This window comes from Notolepis coatsorum, assembly GCF_963971535.1.
Source record: "Notolepis coatsorum genome assembly, chromosome: 12".
NCBI classification, from domain to species: domain Eukaryota; kingdom Metazoa; phylum Chordata; class Actinopteri; order Aulopiformes; family Paralepididae; genus Notolepis; species Notolepis coatsorum.
Genome location: NC_140176.1, coordinates 79,306,881 through 79,324,240, shown reverse-complemented (window position 1 = coordinate 79,324,240; position 17,360 = coordinate 79,306,881). Strand labels below are relative to the sequence as shown.

At 47.7% G+C, this 17,360-nt stretch overlaps 1 protein-coding gene across 1 annotated transcript; it reads right to left on the bottom strand.

Moving 5' to 3' along the window:
• Positions 1 to 353: 353 nt before the first annotated feature.
• On the bottom strand, positions 354 to 3,004 carry LOC311237932 (chymotrypsin A-like; the record flags this gene model as incomplete). The annotated part of the gene is made up of 7 exons (XM_084325907.1): positions 354 to 515; positions 789 to 925; positions 1,570 to 1,750; positions 2,041 to 2,119; positions 2,324 to 2,409; positions 2,599 to 2,699; positions 2,953 to 3,004. The coding sequence occupies 7 exons, from the start codon at positions 3,002 to 3,004 to the stop codon at positions 354 to 356; spliced, it is 798 nt and encodes a 265-aa protein (XP_084182033.1).
• Positions 3,005 to 17,360: the final 14,356 nt, after the last annotated feature.

Genomic DNA, 17,360 nt, shown 5'->3' with positions numbered 1-17,360 from the left:
GGGTGGGAGAAGCTGGCGGGGTGGGTCCGGGTCGTTGTAAACAGCGACTCCTACAGTTCGGTCGGGGCGCCTGCTAAGCGCGGATAGGACTTGAGTGGGATAGTGTGATCCTTCCACACGCTACGCCCTCTCAATGAGAATCCGCGCTGCCAGGTGAAAAGAAGCGGTTGATTGGCTGGACGTGTGTCGGAGGAAGCACGTGATAGCCTCCACTCTCCCAGCGACCAGGAAGGGGATTGGGAATTGGCATAACAACTAACATTGGGATGGGAGAAAATCGGAGGAAAATGGAGGGGGAAAAAGATATATAAAAAAAAAAAAAGGTATAACCAAAAACGGTCATGGTGGTTGTTTTAGTTGCCAGCCATGGTCTGGTCCATCCAGGCACGGAGCTCGGTGACACGAGTGTACACACCAGGCATGGAAGTAGCGCAGGTTGTACTTCCCCAGGACACAATACCAACCAGGGTCCAGGCACCAGACTTCTCGCAGACCAGGGGACCACCAGAGTCACCCTGAATCACAAAGAAAGGAACATTAATTTCACTACAGTACCAGCATACCTGTTAATTATCCCTATAGTAATAGTAATATAGTTATCCCTATAATATGTTAGTCTGTATTAGTCTGACAAAACTCCTCTGTCACAGTCTGTTGTAAGCATGGCTAGCTGTTGCTTCTTGGTGGGATACTGTAATAATCAAATGTACCATATTTGAACTGAAAGTGGAGGGGGAAAAAACAGAGTTTCCTTTGGGATTGTGTCTCTTGTGTGATTTCAAGCTCACCATGCAGGAAGAGGCACCGGAGGCACCAGCGCAGATCATCAGGCTAGTGATCTTGTTGTTGTTATAGAAACGCTTGCACTCATCGTTGGTCAGCAGAGGAAGAGTAGCCTGCCTGAGCAGGGCACTGGTAGTTTGAGCTGAAAAATAGAAGCTTCAAAGTTAATTTCAAATGTAAAAATATAAATGTTTCACATGAATGAATAATGGCATTATATAGTGTTTTCCTAGTACTAGGGGGGAAAAGCATTTTACAATGTAACTTGTCTCCTCAAACACCAATGTGCACTGCCAACATTACTTGCATGTAAATGGAATGGTGCTCATAAAATGCTATATAGTCAAACAAATACTTTGCACCAAGGTATTTAGAGCAAATATTTTTTAATATTTAATAGCTCAAAAATAAAGCCAGCCAGTAAGAAAAACAAATAGATAAGTCAAAGTGGAAACTCTTGTTTCTTTTGGAGCCAGCTTGATAAACAGATATAATATAGCCACTGGGGAAAAAACGGCTATAGCCCCCTAGCTACCCCCTAACTATTTGGGGTTTCAGGGGATCAACCAGAACTATTTGGGCTTATTGCATATAACGCGTCTTATCTCGCAATCTATGGAAAAAACAAATACTTTGCACCAAGGTATTCAGAGCTAGTCAAAAATAAAGCCAGCTGGTAAGAAAAACAAATAGATTACCCATAGTGGAAACTATTGTTTCTTTTGGAGCCAGCATGATAAAAAGGACACTAATACACCTTATTGGTTCAAACCACAGTTGGCTCACCATCAGAGTAGGTCACACCCCAGCCAGAGGTCACACACTTCATGCCACCAGGATAGTTGTCACCAGTCTCAGCGACACACACAGGGGCCACATGCTCGCCCATCTGGGCAGGGCTGGCCAGCTTGATGAGCTGGATGTCATTGTTGAAGGTGGATCTATCATATCTGGGATGCTTGATCAACTGTAGGAAGAAGTCAATATTACGGATAGGCTTGCAAATACAGTCATTTATTAGTTCAATGGGTATAAAGTAATATATCTAGATTGAGTATGAATTAGTATTGTAATTAGTATTAGTATGAAGTATTTTTATAATGTCTGATTATTGTAATATTTTCAACCAAAAACTCTATGGTTGAAAACACCTTTTCTTTGGGATTTGGGTGGGACACATTAGTGTGCATACATTGTTGATGCAAAATATAATACTTGATGTTCACCTTTCATTTATATAATGTGTTGAATGTGTACCTTGGCAATCCTAATGTTCTGGATGTTCTCAGCGCTGGAGGCGCGGTTGTGCTCTCCCAGGATCACACGGTGATAGTCCCTGTCAGGGTAGAATTGTTACATGACTGACTTAATACTTGGTATCTTAAAACAATTAAATACATTTATTAATTTACATCAAGGGAGGCATAGATAAGGCTTCTACCCTTTTCTCCAGACTTCAGGAACTGTGTTTTGATGGTATACAGTCCAGTAAGTAATGGTTTTAGTATGAGATTACTAAAAATATAACTGGCATATATACCTGACATTGCAGTGGGCAGCAGTCACAACCCAGTTCTCATTGACCAGAGAGCCTCCGCAGTAGTGTACTGCAGAGTAATAACCATCCTGAGAATGAGACCAAATCTTTATTTAGAAAATAATAACTAACTTTTTCTATAAAAAGTTTAAAAGATTCAGGAAAAAATATTGTACATATTCATCTGTTCACTGGCCAAGTGAGATACAGGTATACCTGTTCAGATGATGTGTTTACAGATAAACAGGGATTGAGGCATTGTTCTACCGTTACCGTACCTCGATGGACACCTGCCAGGGCCAGGAATGGGGCTTAGCCTCCTGACCGTTGATGATACGGGAATAGTCAGTGATGGGCTGGATGGCTGGTGCGCCACAGCCTGATGGTTGATACAAAAATATATTTATTGTACATTAGCATATCTATATAAGCAAGCATTATATGATTGTCAGAGGACAGTGAACAGACACACATTGAAAAGCATTGAAAATCATGGAAGAGGAGTTTTCTGTTATGGATCAAGCCTTAATTGTACTATACTAAAACCCATTGCAATGCAGATGTCCAATAACTAAATGGTTCCCTTTCCTTTTCAGGAAACCAACCCTACCAGTATCAGTGCCATAACTTACCGTAGGCAGCACTAACAAAGGCGAAGCAGGAGAGAATCCACAGGAAGGCCATGTTTTCTGTTTGGTTCAGTCAGGCCCTCTGAGGGTCTTTTATACAGACGTCAGGGTATCTTATCTGCTGTTTGTGGGACATTGTACACCTTGCATGTGGGATGGGATTTTAACGTTCCATGCGAGTCACAAATAATTAGGTCATGTCGTACTGTAATCTTACCAATGCATTACTGTATCAGAATGTCTGTTTATTGTACACTCTTATTAAGTTACAAAGTTTTACATCATGTTGGTCACATTATATACAACTGTACACCAGTCATCTGTTCATTTTATTCAGTCCATGAATTTTCAATGTTCTTCTTTCATTTCATGTAATTTCACATCAATGAGTTTTCCCTGATCAAGATCTGATTGAAGTAAGTGAATAAATTGAATGAAACATGATTAATGTTTAGTATATATTTTACTGTATGCATTAGCAATGAAAACATAACTAAATAAAAAATAATAATAATAAAAAATAAAGAGATGTATTTTATTTACAAATGCATTGATAAAGCTCTTTGTATGTAAATGTAAATCTATTTTAAATGTTGAACAAAATGTGTATTACTCTGAGCTATGATGTGGGAAATGTTTGCATTGTTTGCATTGTATAGCTTTATGAAGAAGGTCAATTGTAAATTTGTTAAAAATGTTGAAGTAAATTTCTTTAAAAAATTATATTTTCATTCATTCAATCTTTATTTAGTCTCGAAGGATCATTGATAACAAGCTCTCACTTACAATTAATTAGAGGAATACAAAACATAATAAAGAAAAAGAAAAAAAATTGAAATGGTTAAAAACAACTGCTGACTGTGGGGAAGTGGTTTGCTATTAACATTATAGTTTAACATTAAGTAATAAACTGACCAATACTAATTAATGGAGTTTTAAAGTGCATTGCAAAACATGTTTCTGGGGCAAAGACACTAAACACAGATTTTATTAATTACATTTAAACTTTAAGCCAATCACCAGAGGGAGTATGATAAGGTCCAGAGCTCCAAACCAGGAATGAGGTCATTCCAATTTGTAGATAATCTACAGTTCATGTATAGTCTGGTCTTTTTTAATCAACGTCATCTGTATTTTGCAAACAGATGCCCATTTCCCATGTAGCTACGATTGAGGACACTGAGATCATGTCCTCTGTATTTTATCTTTTTTTTTCTTCTATGCCCGCATTTATTGGAGGGATTTTTGACCATGTTATATTTTGTTATATTTAATATTTTGCACCAAATATGTGTAACAAATTATATCAACCCCCCAGAAATTGCTGCAACATCTTATGAGACATAATTTTACATGGCAGTGGCTATCATCTGTACTTGTGCTCTCTCTCTCTTTATTAACATTTAGAAATAAACAAAGTTTTATGAACTGTCTAAAGTTGAACCACCCCCCCCCCCCTTTATCTGGGGGACATTGAACGATCAGAAACTGAAAAAGATATTTACAGTATTACATAACAGTGTTACAGTTTTCATTCCATCAGTTTTTTGCCTGTTTTCTTTATTAGTTAAACACAACTACGTTGTTTTCCATGTCTGCACGTTAAACCACATGTCCACCATGTCTGCCGTCAAAATATACTTGTATTCATTCGTTTTTTCTTGATTTGGAGTAGTGGAAATATTTGTAATACAATTTGGAATGGTGTGTGTCTGGAGAACAAAAGCATTGGAATGTGTGTCAGTATCTCCATTAACGATAGGTTATGTATATAACCTAGTTATATGAGTACTGGCTGAGCGTCCCGCTCTTAAGCCTATTGAGATACCCCTTATCTCCTGTACCTACTGTACTCCACCACAAAAAAACGTGTACACCCACACCTGACCGGGTCCCGCCTCTATGGAGGCGTAGCCTATAAGACCATGGCCATGGTCACCAACACACCCTTCCTCGTCAAAATCCTGTTCCAGTAAAAGATCCCTCAAAAGGGAACTTGGGGCCGCTTAAGAGCGGGACGCTCAGCCAGTACTCATATAACTAGGTTATATACATAACCTATCGTTATATTTCGTATCTGGCTTATCGCGTCCCGCTCTTAAGCCTATTGAGATATGGGTTAGAGCGGACGCGAGACCCGACAGATGTACCCCCTGAGGACCCGTAAGCCCACATCAAGGGGTTCGGGGAGCCCTGTCACCCCATCCTTCCTAATGAAGGGGGGGCGCAGTCAACTCCACCTGAGTGTGAGCAAGAGGGAACTAGAACCCCTTGAACACACAGCACAGGCGGAACCACGTGTGACCTAACACACTGTGGCCCATACCCACACACTCCTGCTACCCTACCAAAGGACGGGAAGCAGGAAAGGCCACAGACCCCAGAACCGCCTGGGAGACAGAACCCCCGGTCATGTCCATGAGGTAAAACCTTACAAAGTGGCCCGGGGAGGACCATGATCCTCCACCGAAACCCCACCCAGGAGAGCGGCAGAGGCAGTCACCCCACGAGTGGAGTGCGCCATGACGCCCCCAGGGGGATCCTGCCCAGCCAACGTGTAGCAGAGGGCAATGCCCTCGCACAACCAATGGGACAGGCGTTGTTCGATAGTGCCTTACCGGCATGAGAACCACCGTGACAGACAAAAAGCTGAACGGTGACCCCGAGGTCCTGAGTACGGCTGAGGTAATTCCCAAAGCACGGACCGGACATGACAGGTGAAGGCCCACATCTAACTCACTACCGTGAGGAGGCGGATGAAACGCCTGAACCACAATATCCCTGGAGCGGAAGAACTCCGGATATTTACAGGCACGAAGGCAGGATTAGGCCGCAGAGTGGCACCGCAATCGGACGAAAGACAGGCACTCTGGACGTACCGAGAGAGCACAAAGCACACCCACGCGTTCAGCGGAGGTGACGGCCAGCAAGAACGCGGTCTTGAACGACAGCTGTTCCAACGGCGCCTGCTCGAGCGGCTCAAACGGGGCCAAGGACAACCGACCGAGGACCAATTGAAGATCCCAAGTCGGAGCCAAGGAGCGTTGCACCGGCTTAACGCGTCGAGCGCCAAGCAGGAAACGCTTCACAAGAGGGTGGCTGAACAAGACATCCCCTCAAATCCCTCATGATAGGAGGATATAGCTGCTGCATATACCCTCACCATCGAAGCCGACAGTCTATCAAGAAGAGACTGGAGGTAACTAAGGACAGCATCCAGGGGGCAGGAGAATGGGTCCCGGCCCCCGCCTTATACCACACTTGGAACATACGTCATCTGCCCGCGTAAAGCGCGACAGTGGAGGGAGCATGCGCATTCCGGATGGTAACACCATCAGGATCAAGAACCTGCGCCCCTCAACGTACCCGTCCCAACAACTGACCTAACAGAAGAATCCCAGGCGGCACGGCATCGGTCCCAGACCTGCCTGGCTATGTCCGGACGTAATCCCCACCCGTCAGGATGAGGACCGCCCCGGGACAGTACACCTGTACCCACATTCTCCCTGCCGGGGATGTGGGGAGCCCTCAGGCCGCGCAGATGGAGGACGCCCATAGCCAGCCGCCCGCCGCCTGGTGCAGACGGGGGGAGCGTACTCCTCCCTGTCTGTCGATATACGACACTGACGTCGCATTGTCCATCCTGATCAACACCGTTTGAGGACCAGAAGGACCGCTTTCAATACCAACACATTGAACGTAGCCCAGACCGGGCAGCATGGTTTTCCAGCTTCCCCCTACTGCGTTGGCCCGACGCGTCACCAGCGAGGGAGGCGTCGGTGAAAAACGTGACGTGAGACAGCGCCGTAACCGTCCTAGGATTACAACTGTTGACAACACGCTCTGATAGGGATGCCCATAGCCCTCCAACCGTTGACTGGGAAGAGGAGTACTCTACTTCCAGTCTACAGCAAACCCCAGGCTGGTAGGGACCTGCCTGGTACGAGACCTGACGATCCACCTTGACCGCGAAGGACCAGAACGTCGTCAGGGCAGAATACACTCCGTAACCCCTGACGACGCAGAGGCCCCAGTGCGGCCTCCACGCACTTGGTGAAGATGCGGGGAGCCAGAGAAAACCGAACGGCAGCCTCTGGTACTCATACGCTAACCCTGCAAAGGAAGCATAGGTAAGCCCTAGGATGGAAGATCGGAGATGCGCATACGCATCCTACAGGTCTATGGAGGAGAACCAGACCCCCACCTGACAGTGTTCAACAGGTAGGAGACGATCCAAAAAATGCTGAACCTTCCCATGGGACAGGTCCAGCCTGGGTCTGACACCCCCCCCTCCGGATTTCTCAGGCACCAGAGAACACCGGGAGGAGAACGCCACGATGATGGCTTGCTTCGTCCACAGAGATTGGATCTCGTTGACCAGAGCTGTCACTGCTGGAGACCCTGACAATAGGGTCTGTACCAAACCCGAAAACGGGTGGGGTTGTGTAAACACAAGTCCCCGCCTCAGCGTTCTCTCCATCCACCTCGACATATGGTAGTGCCGTAGTCATATGTGATGACACTCCCAACGCACCCGCCGCCATGTGGCGCAGGTCCGCCAGGAACTGTAGATAGTTGGCCCGGTCCCACCCGCTGTGCGTAGCCAACCCTGGAACCGTGCGAGCAGAGCGTTCCGTGTCGGGACATCTGACCCTGACACCACCCATGAGGCAATCGCACCCAAGGGGGGACCCCGACAGAAAGGGCCGGTTTGATACGGGGGGCTTTCTAGGTGAAAAAAGCCCCCCCACTGAACACCCCTCCAGAACATGCTGAGGAGTTGTTCTGCAGCCGGACATGCAAGGTGTAAGGACCCCATGGGTTCCTACACACCATAGCCCTGCAGTGATATTACTACCACCCAAATCACGCGTGCCTGCGAGACCACTGCCAATCTTTCAGGAGTGGGAGGCACCAACATGATACCTGGCCTGGTGAAGGCGAGGCCGGGGAAGCCCGCACTGTGTGCCTCAAAAGGTTTCGAGCCCCCCTGCTGACAACACTTATAGTTGACAGATGTAACACCAGGCTCAACCAACACAGTTTATGGTGTGGGAGCCGCTTGACAGCACAACATTCTCATGGACAGGCTCAGCCATCAACTGGGTGTCAGCCCCTGTCCCCATGAGAAGCGAAAAGTGGGGCCGCCCACGCTTCAACGAAGGCACGCGGCCCGCAGCCAAAGGAAACAATCAGAGCCCACTTTTTCCGCTGGTGTTGGGGAAGGGAGTGATCGGAGAGCGGGCTGCTCGCGGCAGGACGGTGACGGCTTGTTGTTCAAGCCAAACCCATCCAACATGGCCGATCCCTCGGCCGCCAAGGCTGTCGGGCCTTGTGGACACCTGTCGATTCAACGCCCAGGATACCTCTGGCGGGGGAAAACACGCTGACGAGGCCGTGCTCTCTCTTCTTCTGGCTGCGCGGTGTGGGGCCTAGGACAATACCGCCCGCGCTCCAGCAGAAGACCAAAATCCCCTGCGGAGAGGGGAACCCTGAGCGGTTATAGCTTGCGGCTAGGTCAAAGCTAATAACGTCAACAACCTCGCGCGATGTGTCGACGTCGGCTGGCCCTCAAGGCCCCGCCACCAGACACCATTTTTTTGATAGAAAAAACAGCAATTCGAACACAGTTCTAATCGCTGCCAATTCCATACCGTGGCGGTACAGGCTTTAGCAGCCCACCAGCCACTCGCCAGGCCGACCCACCCATGGCGTCGGCCGGGCGGGGCACTGTTTCAATATGTCAAAAGCAAAGGACTGATGTTAACACGGAGCACCATTGGTGGTTGCAAACAGCAACCTCCACTGTGGTGTGCACCATGAAAGGGTTAAATGAATAAAAGAACTAAACCACAAAATACTGTAGAATGAGCAAACCCATATACACAACGTTAAGGGGAGGCGGACCAGAGCGAACTAGTCCCGCCTTCATTCAAAATATTCACAACAGCACACCAGCCCTAGCTTAGCCCATTTACCAAAAAAGGTAAACAAAGCCCCCCCCCCGCATACTCCCCCAATAGACACCGATTGACCGTCAGCATGAATGGTTGAGAGGAGAGAAAGCTGTAGCATAGACAGACCTTCTCATAGCAGAGTGACAGAACAAAACAGTAGCCCACTACACTACTACAGCCTAGCGTGAGGCGATGTGGAACCCAGATCAACAACCGCCTGCGCACAAACACGCAACATGTTTACAATGTCGGCTGGACCCATAGCCCCACTACCCGACACCAATGTGGATAGGAACTAGCCAGCTGAGCCCTAACCCGCCGTTAAGTCCCATCCTGCAGTAGTATAGCTCTACTGCTACACCGCCGAGCTCACGCATCGGCTCCCAGATGGGGACACCGTTCAACAGACCCCGCCGGAACACAAAGGTAACGTACCTGGCTAGGCTACCTAGCCACGGCCTACCCTGTTGTCAACCCATTTACCCGTAAAAAGGTAAATAGGACTCAGCAAAACCCCCACAACAGCTACCGACTGACCTTCATTGATGAACCGGGCAAGAGGAGGGAGAAGTGACAACATCTCACGGCGGAGACATTAGAACAGCGTAGCAGTAGAGTTCAGCATGTAGCATTAGTATTAGCATGTAGCTAGCATTAGTTGTTTAACAGCACGCTTGCAGGACCCTTTGGAACCCGTTCACCGCAGTGAACGTTCACCAAACCATCCCCCCCTGGCACCGACACACAACATGGTTGTGTAACAAACAACCCAGCATTACTAACACTAATACAATACCCGTGCCTGATGACACAGGGCTCACCGTTGTACAAGCCGGCCCGATAGCCAAACCAGGTACGCTGCCCCTCGATCTGCTGTCGTCAGACGAGGAAACATCAACATAGGCCCGTCGTGTCGCTGAAACATGCTTCGAAGATGCCAGGGGCACGCAAACCTCCGGTAAGCTTTCAACATTACGCAATTCCTCCAATCTTTTTCATACTACTAGTTACATAAGGTGCACTGCATCCAATATGATGGAACGAGGAAGGGTGTGTTGGTGACCATGGCCATGGTCTTATAGGCTACGCCTCCATAGAGGCGGGACCCGGTCAGGTGTGGGTGTACAAGTTGTTTTCGTGGTGGAGTACAGTAGGTACAGGAGATAAGGGGTATCTCAATAGGCTTAAGAGCGGGACGCGATAAGCCAGATACGAAATATAACAGCATTTGCAATTTGTCATACCAGGACAACCCATGACAACTCATGACAACTTTTGAACAGATAAATGATATCTATAAATATATATAATATATTCCTTGGCATAATTGAAGGCTGCTCTTCATGTAACATACGTAGGAGAGGAGAGGAGAGGCGGGGTCATGGAGCAGCTGAGAAAATGCCAGCCTTTTTCTTTATCTCTTTTGAAGCACAACTTTCAAATTATGATTACTAATAATTCTGTGGGTCCCAAACTAAGAGACGGGGCAGTCCTACAGGTCGTTTTTTGATGGCAGTCCTACAGGTAGTTTTTGATGGCGAACAGATGGTGTGCGGCGCGAAGGTAAGGAAAAACTCACTAAAACCTAGCAATAGGAAAAAATGCACCACAGGCAATGTGAAGGAGAGAAACCTTAGAAGGGCCATTCAAGGGGGGATCTCCCTTCTCAGATGTCGGTGATAGTAGTGTTGCTATAAAACAGGTGAACAGTTGGTAAAGCATGCAATCACATGTGTGAGTAAGTGCATGCGATAGCAACTGAACACTTTGAAAGATTAAAGATAGAGCTGATAGCGGATCTATTTGAGGCAAAGGGGCGGCGCAGAGAGGGTTGCATCCTCCCGGTCATCATCACGTGTTAACAAGCAGCAGAATTCGAGAAATACTAGGAATGTCTGATCACTACAGGTAAGTTTGTCCAGGCATGTGTTGTGCACACATAGAGCCCAAGGGGTGCTTGAGCACCTGCCTTTTTGAGCCTCATAAAAAAGTGCCCCCTTTGAAAAAAAATAAGATTTTTTTTTTGTCGTTACGCATATAGACTGCCCTTCCAACTGAAAAATGTCAGGATAAAATACAAATATTAGGTAAAGAGAGAGAGATGCCCCATATTCCATTGCAGTTTGCACGGCCTCCTCAGCGTGCCTCTCCGCGGACCTATATTTTATGCATCTCAAATACAAATCGGGATTGGAATAAAAAATGCATTTATATTAAACAATACAGAATATACAGCACTTCTTGGGGTCTGTAGGGTAAGCACTTATTCCCTCCCCCCTGAACATTTATGGAGACTTTTAAGTCAGTGATAAAAGTGTCTTTCAAGGATAAGTGAGCTCCTGCACTGATTATTATAGTTCAATATTCAATATTTGATCACCAAAACCCCCCAAAAAGCATAAAAAGGGCCTTAAAAATCGGGCTTGCGCGCTACTATACAGGTATAGTGCCCTTTTTTGCCTTTGAGCACCTGCCCCTCTAAAGTCCTGTGCACGTCCCTGCCGCATAACATTGGGGTCTTGTGCTTGGCACTCCGAGCATGGCACTAACACTGTCACGGTTAGGGGTTTGATACCTGCTGGGGCCACCCGTTGTGAAAGATGTATGCAGTCATCCCAAAGCACTTTATGTCCTAGTAATAGAGCTGTGCTATAGAGATATTCATAACCAAACCAAAAGACATTTATAAACAACGTCTTACTAAATGCAGGCTTTCATTTACAACTGAACGGCCATATCACTCGGTTTTTGTATTAATTCTCCTAAAAAATTGTGCTAAGCTAGACTAACATGAAAGTTTAAGTGAAAGTACACACTTGAGTAAAAGTCGAAATTTCTACTTTTAAATGTACTTAAGTAGTAAACAGTGAACTTTTTTTCTGGCTGTCTATATTCTTCTGATAGCAGGTGTTTAATCAAAGATCCCCTGTGGGGGAAGCTGTTGCAGGGGAACAATGGGTTCATTTCATTGGAGGCTTTGTCGTTGGGTTCAGAGAGGAGGATGTGATATTTTCTGTTAATAAATGTTTAAATATCTATTCAAGTTGTCATTTTTAACTGGAAAAAGTAGCATGTATGGGGGTAATTGTTACTTTACTTGATATTTGAGCTTCACTGCAGAATAATGTATATTGTGTACAATGTGCACATACACTGAGAATATATTTCAGTGAGGTAGGAGACAGCATGTAAACTTCTGAATTTTTCAATGAGGGACATGCCAATACTCCATTGGTAAAGGGAAGGGTCCTTAAATATGTGGCATTGTATTACTAATCAACTATTTCCTACTGTATTTCCGGTAATGTACGGTCATAGGCAGATAGTGGAGTAGCTCCGGCAGAATACTGGGTACACAGTAAATTCCGCAAAGTAAATTTGACTCAAACTGAGTACATTTCACTCAAACTGAGTAAAATGTCTTTACTCAGTTTGAGTCAAATGTACTCAGTTTGAGTAAAATTTACTCTGCGGAATTTACTGTGTAGTACCAGTATTGCATTGGCAGTGTCGGCTAGGCTTCGGGCAACCAGACCTGGCCCAGTGTGTTTGGGCCGCATCTGGGCTGCTTCCGGCAACCGGACCTGGCCCTGTGTGTTTGGGCCGCATCTGGGCTGCTTCCGGCAACCGGACGTTGTCCGCTTCCGGCAACCCCGGACCTGGCCCAGTGTACTCGGGCCGGTTCCGGGCAGTCAGTCATTGCCGCCTACTTGGCCGATTCCGGCAACCGGACTAGGGCCTATTAATTTCTTCCGGCCTGCCGGATACAGGCCATTAATGGGCCGGAACTTTTTGGCCACCTGGGAAACTGGTCGACGGCGGTTGCATGAGTGAGAAGTAAAATGTGGAGTGCAGTTTTTTTTTTTTTTTCATTGAGTTCAATCCAAAAGGGTGAATTACCATCTGGGAGACGATAGGGGGCGCTTTTTTCACATCTGAGCGCCTGAGGTAGCTGAATTTCCAACGGTAGACTCGGTTGATGAAATATGATTTCAGATCACAAAAAAAGAAAAAAAAAGAGAACAAACTAATATTCTCGTGAGTGGGCATTCATCCCGCGGGGGGTAAACCCAAGAAAACTCGTGTATGGCATTCAAAGTGTTAAGTGTCCAACCTTATGGCTTTTCTTGCAAATATATCTCTTGATGCAACTTTGCCTTTTTAGTGGTGGTGAAAGTGAGCTTAGAACGTTACGCTGATGCCATCTTCCAGATGCTGTTGTTGATAAACGTTGTCTTGAACACCGGCGCCATCTTGTGGTTTACACCGTTGTCCATCCCACGCGCTGCTCCTGGGCGAGCGATGAGACGAACACCGGCGGCGCCATCTTTCTTCTAACTTGACTTAGCGTAGACAGTTAAGATTTTACTGTCCTGCTCCATAAGATTTTACTGTGACATCCTCGGCACAACACAAAACACAAGTTGATTTCTTGGACTGATTTTGATGAAGAAGCTTGATCCAACCTCATCCAAACCGTAAAATCTGTATGAAATACAAAGGCATACAAAAGATACTATTACTATCACAAGTCCATTACCAATGGTCGGAACGTCACTAAACATATACCACAATTATTATCTCCATCAATCAATACCTTATTGGCTGCGTGCCAGTACATGAGAACATCGATGCGTTACTGTAGTATGTCTTCTGTCAGTTTCTTGGAAGATTGTCTTCTTTCGTTGGCGTGATGGATTGTTCTTTACTTATTAGAACGCCAGGTAATTCCATTACCATTCAAGTTCATGGTCCAACACAAGAGAGAGAAGGCGGAAACACGTCACCGGATACCAGGTGTGTCAACTCTCGTGATATGTGGTAATTGCACAAATAAAATAGAAAAAACAGTGCGCCACTAATATATATCTTATATAAAACAAATAAGAAATACATTGAAAAGAAATTGAGTGTATTATTACTATTATACAAAATAAGCATATAAATTGTAAACATAAATAACTATATTAACCAACTGTTAACCATAGCTGCAGTTACACTCACCCTCCGTTTATGGGTTTGAACCATACATACACTTATCAGAGGCCGCAGCAGTGACAGCCCTGGCCAAACAGAGTCCTTTCGTTTGGCAAAGCAGGCCAGTTACAGCCCCAATGGATGGGTCGTACTGTAAGGGTATATCCCCTGTTTTCTCATACCTAAGAAAATGGGGGGGGGGGGGCAGGCCCATACTGAACATATCTCATACCTCATACCTCGACCAGTTAACGGGACTGGGGTGTCGGCCCAATACAGTAGGGAGTAGTTGGCCTGCTCTACCTCCCTACAATTAACAGTGCCTGGTCCCGGGCGTTACAACGCTGTCTTGGGGACCGGCACGTCCTGGTCTGTCCAAACAGCATAACAGTGGTCAGACAGGAGGGAGTACGTCTCCGCCAGGCGGCAGTCGAGCTCTGCTCTTGCTAAGGAATCTGCCAGCTTGAGGGCCCTCTACATTTACGTGTGGAAATGACGGAGCCAATCTAACGTCACAGGGGGGTTTCCCACCCAGCGGGTGGGCCACCGTGGAACTGCTTTTGAGCAGTCAGTCCCGGTAGCGCCCCCTGTGGTTTACGGTCAAACATGCACCCCCCGCCTGGTATACCGGTTTTAAAAGCGGTGCTGCAGCGTTCAGGACTCATTCTGGTCGCGCCGGACCGGATCAGTCCAGCCCTGTGTCCGCCAGGCGACGGTCGAGCTCTGCTCTGCTCTTACTAAGGAACCTGTCATTGTGCATTTCCTGGAGGTCGAGCCCTGCTCTCGCTAAGAAACAGCCTGGGTTAAAGGAACAATCCTCTTCAAGGAGTGGATGTCCTACCAGTCAACGATTCGTTGGAATGTGGAACTCAGTGGTCCTGACGAAGGGGAAGTGGTGTCACAAACAACGCCTGGGGAGGACATGTATGCCGCGGCTTCGCTGTCCTCACCAGGTCCCTTTGGTCGGGTTCTAGCTCATGGACCTGACAGAGAGCCCTGTTTCTCGTGCGGTCCATGGGGCTGGAACCTCCTCTGCATCCCGTCGCTAGGGGCGGGATGCGCGGTGAGGTAGACGCGGGAAGTGGCGTATGTTTCGAGAGTGGTGTGAGGCTGAGGGTCTGGACCCGGTGTCATGTCCCCTGAACTCGGTTCTGTCCTTCCTCCAGTCTATCCTTGATAGGCTCTCGGCCTCGACAGTGAAAGTATATGCCGCGGCTATATCTTCATGTCATGTACAGGGGTGCGTTGGTGATTTCAAAGCTGGTTGCACTGTGTTTTAATGACGCCACGTGCACACGCGCTCCCGGGCACGTGCGCACGCTCCGGTGCATGCGCATAAATGTTCCCTCGCGTACGCAGACTAAAGACAATGCCTAATTGCCTCTACAAATGGAATGTAACACATTTCATTCACAAGTTTTGTGTGAATGTATCTGAGAACGTATTTGAACACACCTGATGACCTGTGCTATTGTTATGCAAAGTAGCCAGGTGGGTACTTAGCGAGTTGGCGCATCAGTCGAGTGCAGCACATTCATGTGTGCGTGCGCGTGCTTCTGCTCACAGAGCCGGTTGCACGGCGTGCAACCCTGTCCCATGAGCAACGCACCCCTGGTCATGTAGACTTTGAGGGCAAACCATTATTCAGCCACCCTCTCGTGAGACGTTTCCTGCTGGGCGCATGGCGCCTCAAGCCTGTTAAACGTATACTTTGTCCCCAAACTGGGACCTCCAACTAGTCCTGGTAAGACTGTTGGGGGCCCCGTTTGAACCTCTTGAGCAGGCGCAGTTGGAACGGCTGTCTTTCAGGACAGCGTTTCTTCTGGCCATGACCTCCGCTAAGCGTGTGGGTGAATTATGCGCTCTTTTGGTTTGGCCCGAATGTCTGTCTATCCAGGGAGATAAGAGCAGCATTACTCTGAGGCCCAATCCAGCATTTGTGCCAAAAAATATCCGGAGTTCTTATCGCTCTAGGGATATTGTGCTAAAGGCTTTTTCACCCTCCCCCTCACGCAGGTGAGGCAGAGAGAGGAGCCTTCACCTGTTGTGTCCTGTTTGTGCGCTTGAGGTATACCTTAGACGCACACAGGACCTCAGGGCTACCAGTCAACTATTTGTCTGTTACGGTGGCCCTAACACGGGTAAGGCGCTGTCCAAACAATGCCTGTCACATTGGTTGTGCAAGGGCATTGCCCTCTGCTACACCTTGGCCAGACAGGTTCCCCCGCGGGCATCAGGGCACACTCCACTCGTGGAGTGGCAGCCTCTGCTGCCCTGCTTGGGGGAGTCTCGGTGGAGGACATCTGCGCTGCGGCCTCTTGGTCCTCCCCTGGCCCTCTTGTCAGGTTTTACCTCATGGACATGATTGGGAGCTCTTAATTGGGATGGGACCCTCCTCCCCGCCTTGATGGTCGTAAGGGCCCTCAGGGGGTGCATCTATCAGTGGCTGCGCGTCCCGCTCCCCCTTTAGTTCCCATAGGTAGAGCGGAACACTCAGACAGTCTTCTTCTTTCGTGTAACGTCAGAGGTCCAACTCTGTATCTTGTAGCCATGCCCTTAACTCTGGTCCCACATCAAAGAGGCTGGCTTCCGAGGGTGGTTTGTATAGGGGGCAGATGGTCAGGATGTGGTCAACAGTCTGCTCAGGGTCTCCACACTCACATGCAGCGCTGTCTGCCAGGCCCCACTTCTTTAATGATGCTTTAAAGCGACCAACCCCAGATCTTAAACGGTTCAGCAGAACCCATTGCCGGCGTGGAAGATCGTCTCCTGTGGCGCCATCTCCTGGATCCCAGATGTGGTGGTGGATACAGGTTGGCCCAGCACTCTCCCACTCTCTCTTCCAGGCTGCCGCCAGCCATCCATTTCTGGATAGGTCCTCAGTGGTGGAACGGAGCATCTCTTGTGCCACCTTGTTGTAGGGGTGGCGAGACTTGAGTCTGCTCATAGGTGCTGTTGTTGTTGTGGTGTTGTGTAGGACCACAGTGATGAAACATAACGATCCTATCCTTATCCTATAACCCTAGTTATGTGAATACTGGCTGAGCGTTCCGTTTTCACACCCTTGGCTGTTTTTCTCACGTGAAATTCAGGCTCGGAAGGAGGAAGTATGGGCCCTGCCCTGGGATTTATGGGACCCGGGGCGCCTATAGCTTATTCCCAGCGGAAGAGTGCTGCAGAGTGCTTCCGCGTTTTCCCTGATTGGCTGCGACACGCCCCGCGGCAGCGCGGCAGCCGCAGAGCGGAGCGGCAGAGCTCGCGGCACGGCAGCCGCAGAGCGGAGCGGCAGAGCTTGCAGCATTATGTAGCCGTAATCCCTGATGTTTTTCATTCGATGCTTAGCTCAACTGCCAGCGCTGCGGACCCTGCGGTCTGTTGGTGACAAGTTCTAATCCCTTCAATTTTTTTTTTTTTTTTTACGTGCATTATTTCGCCGGTTAAGTTAAGCATTGTTTCGGAGTTGGTTATGGTTAAGGT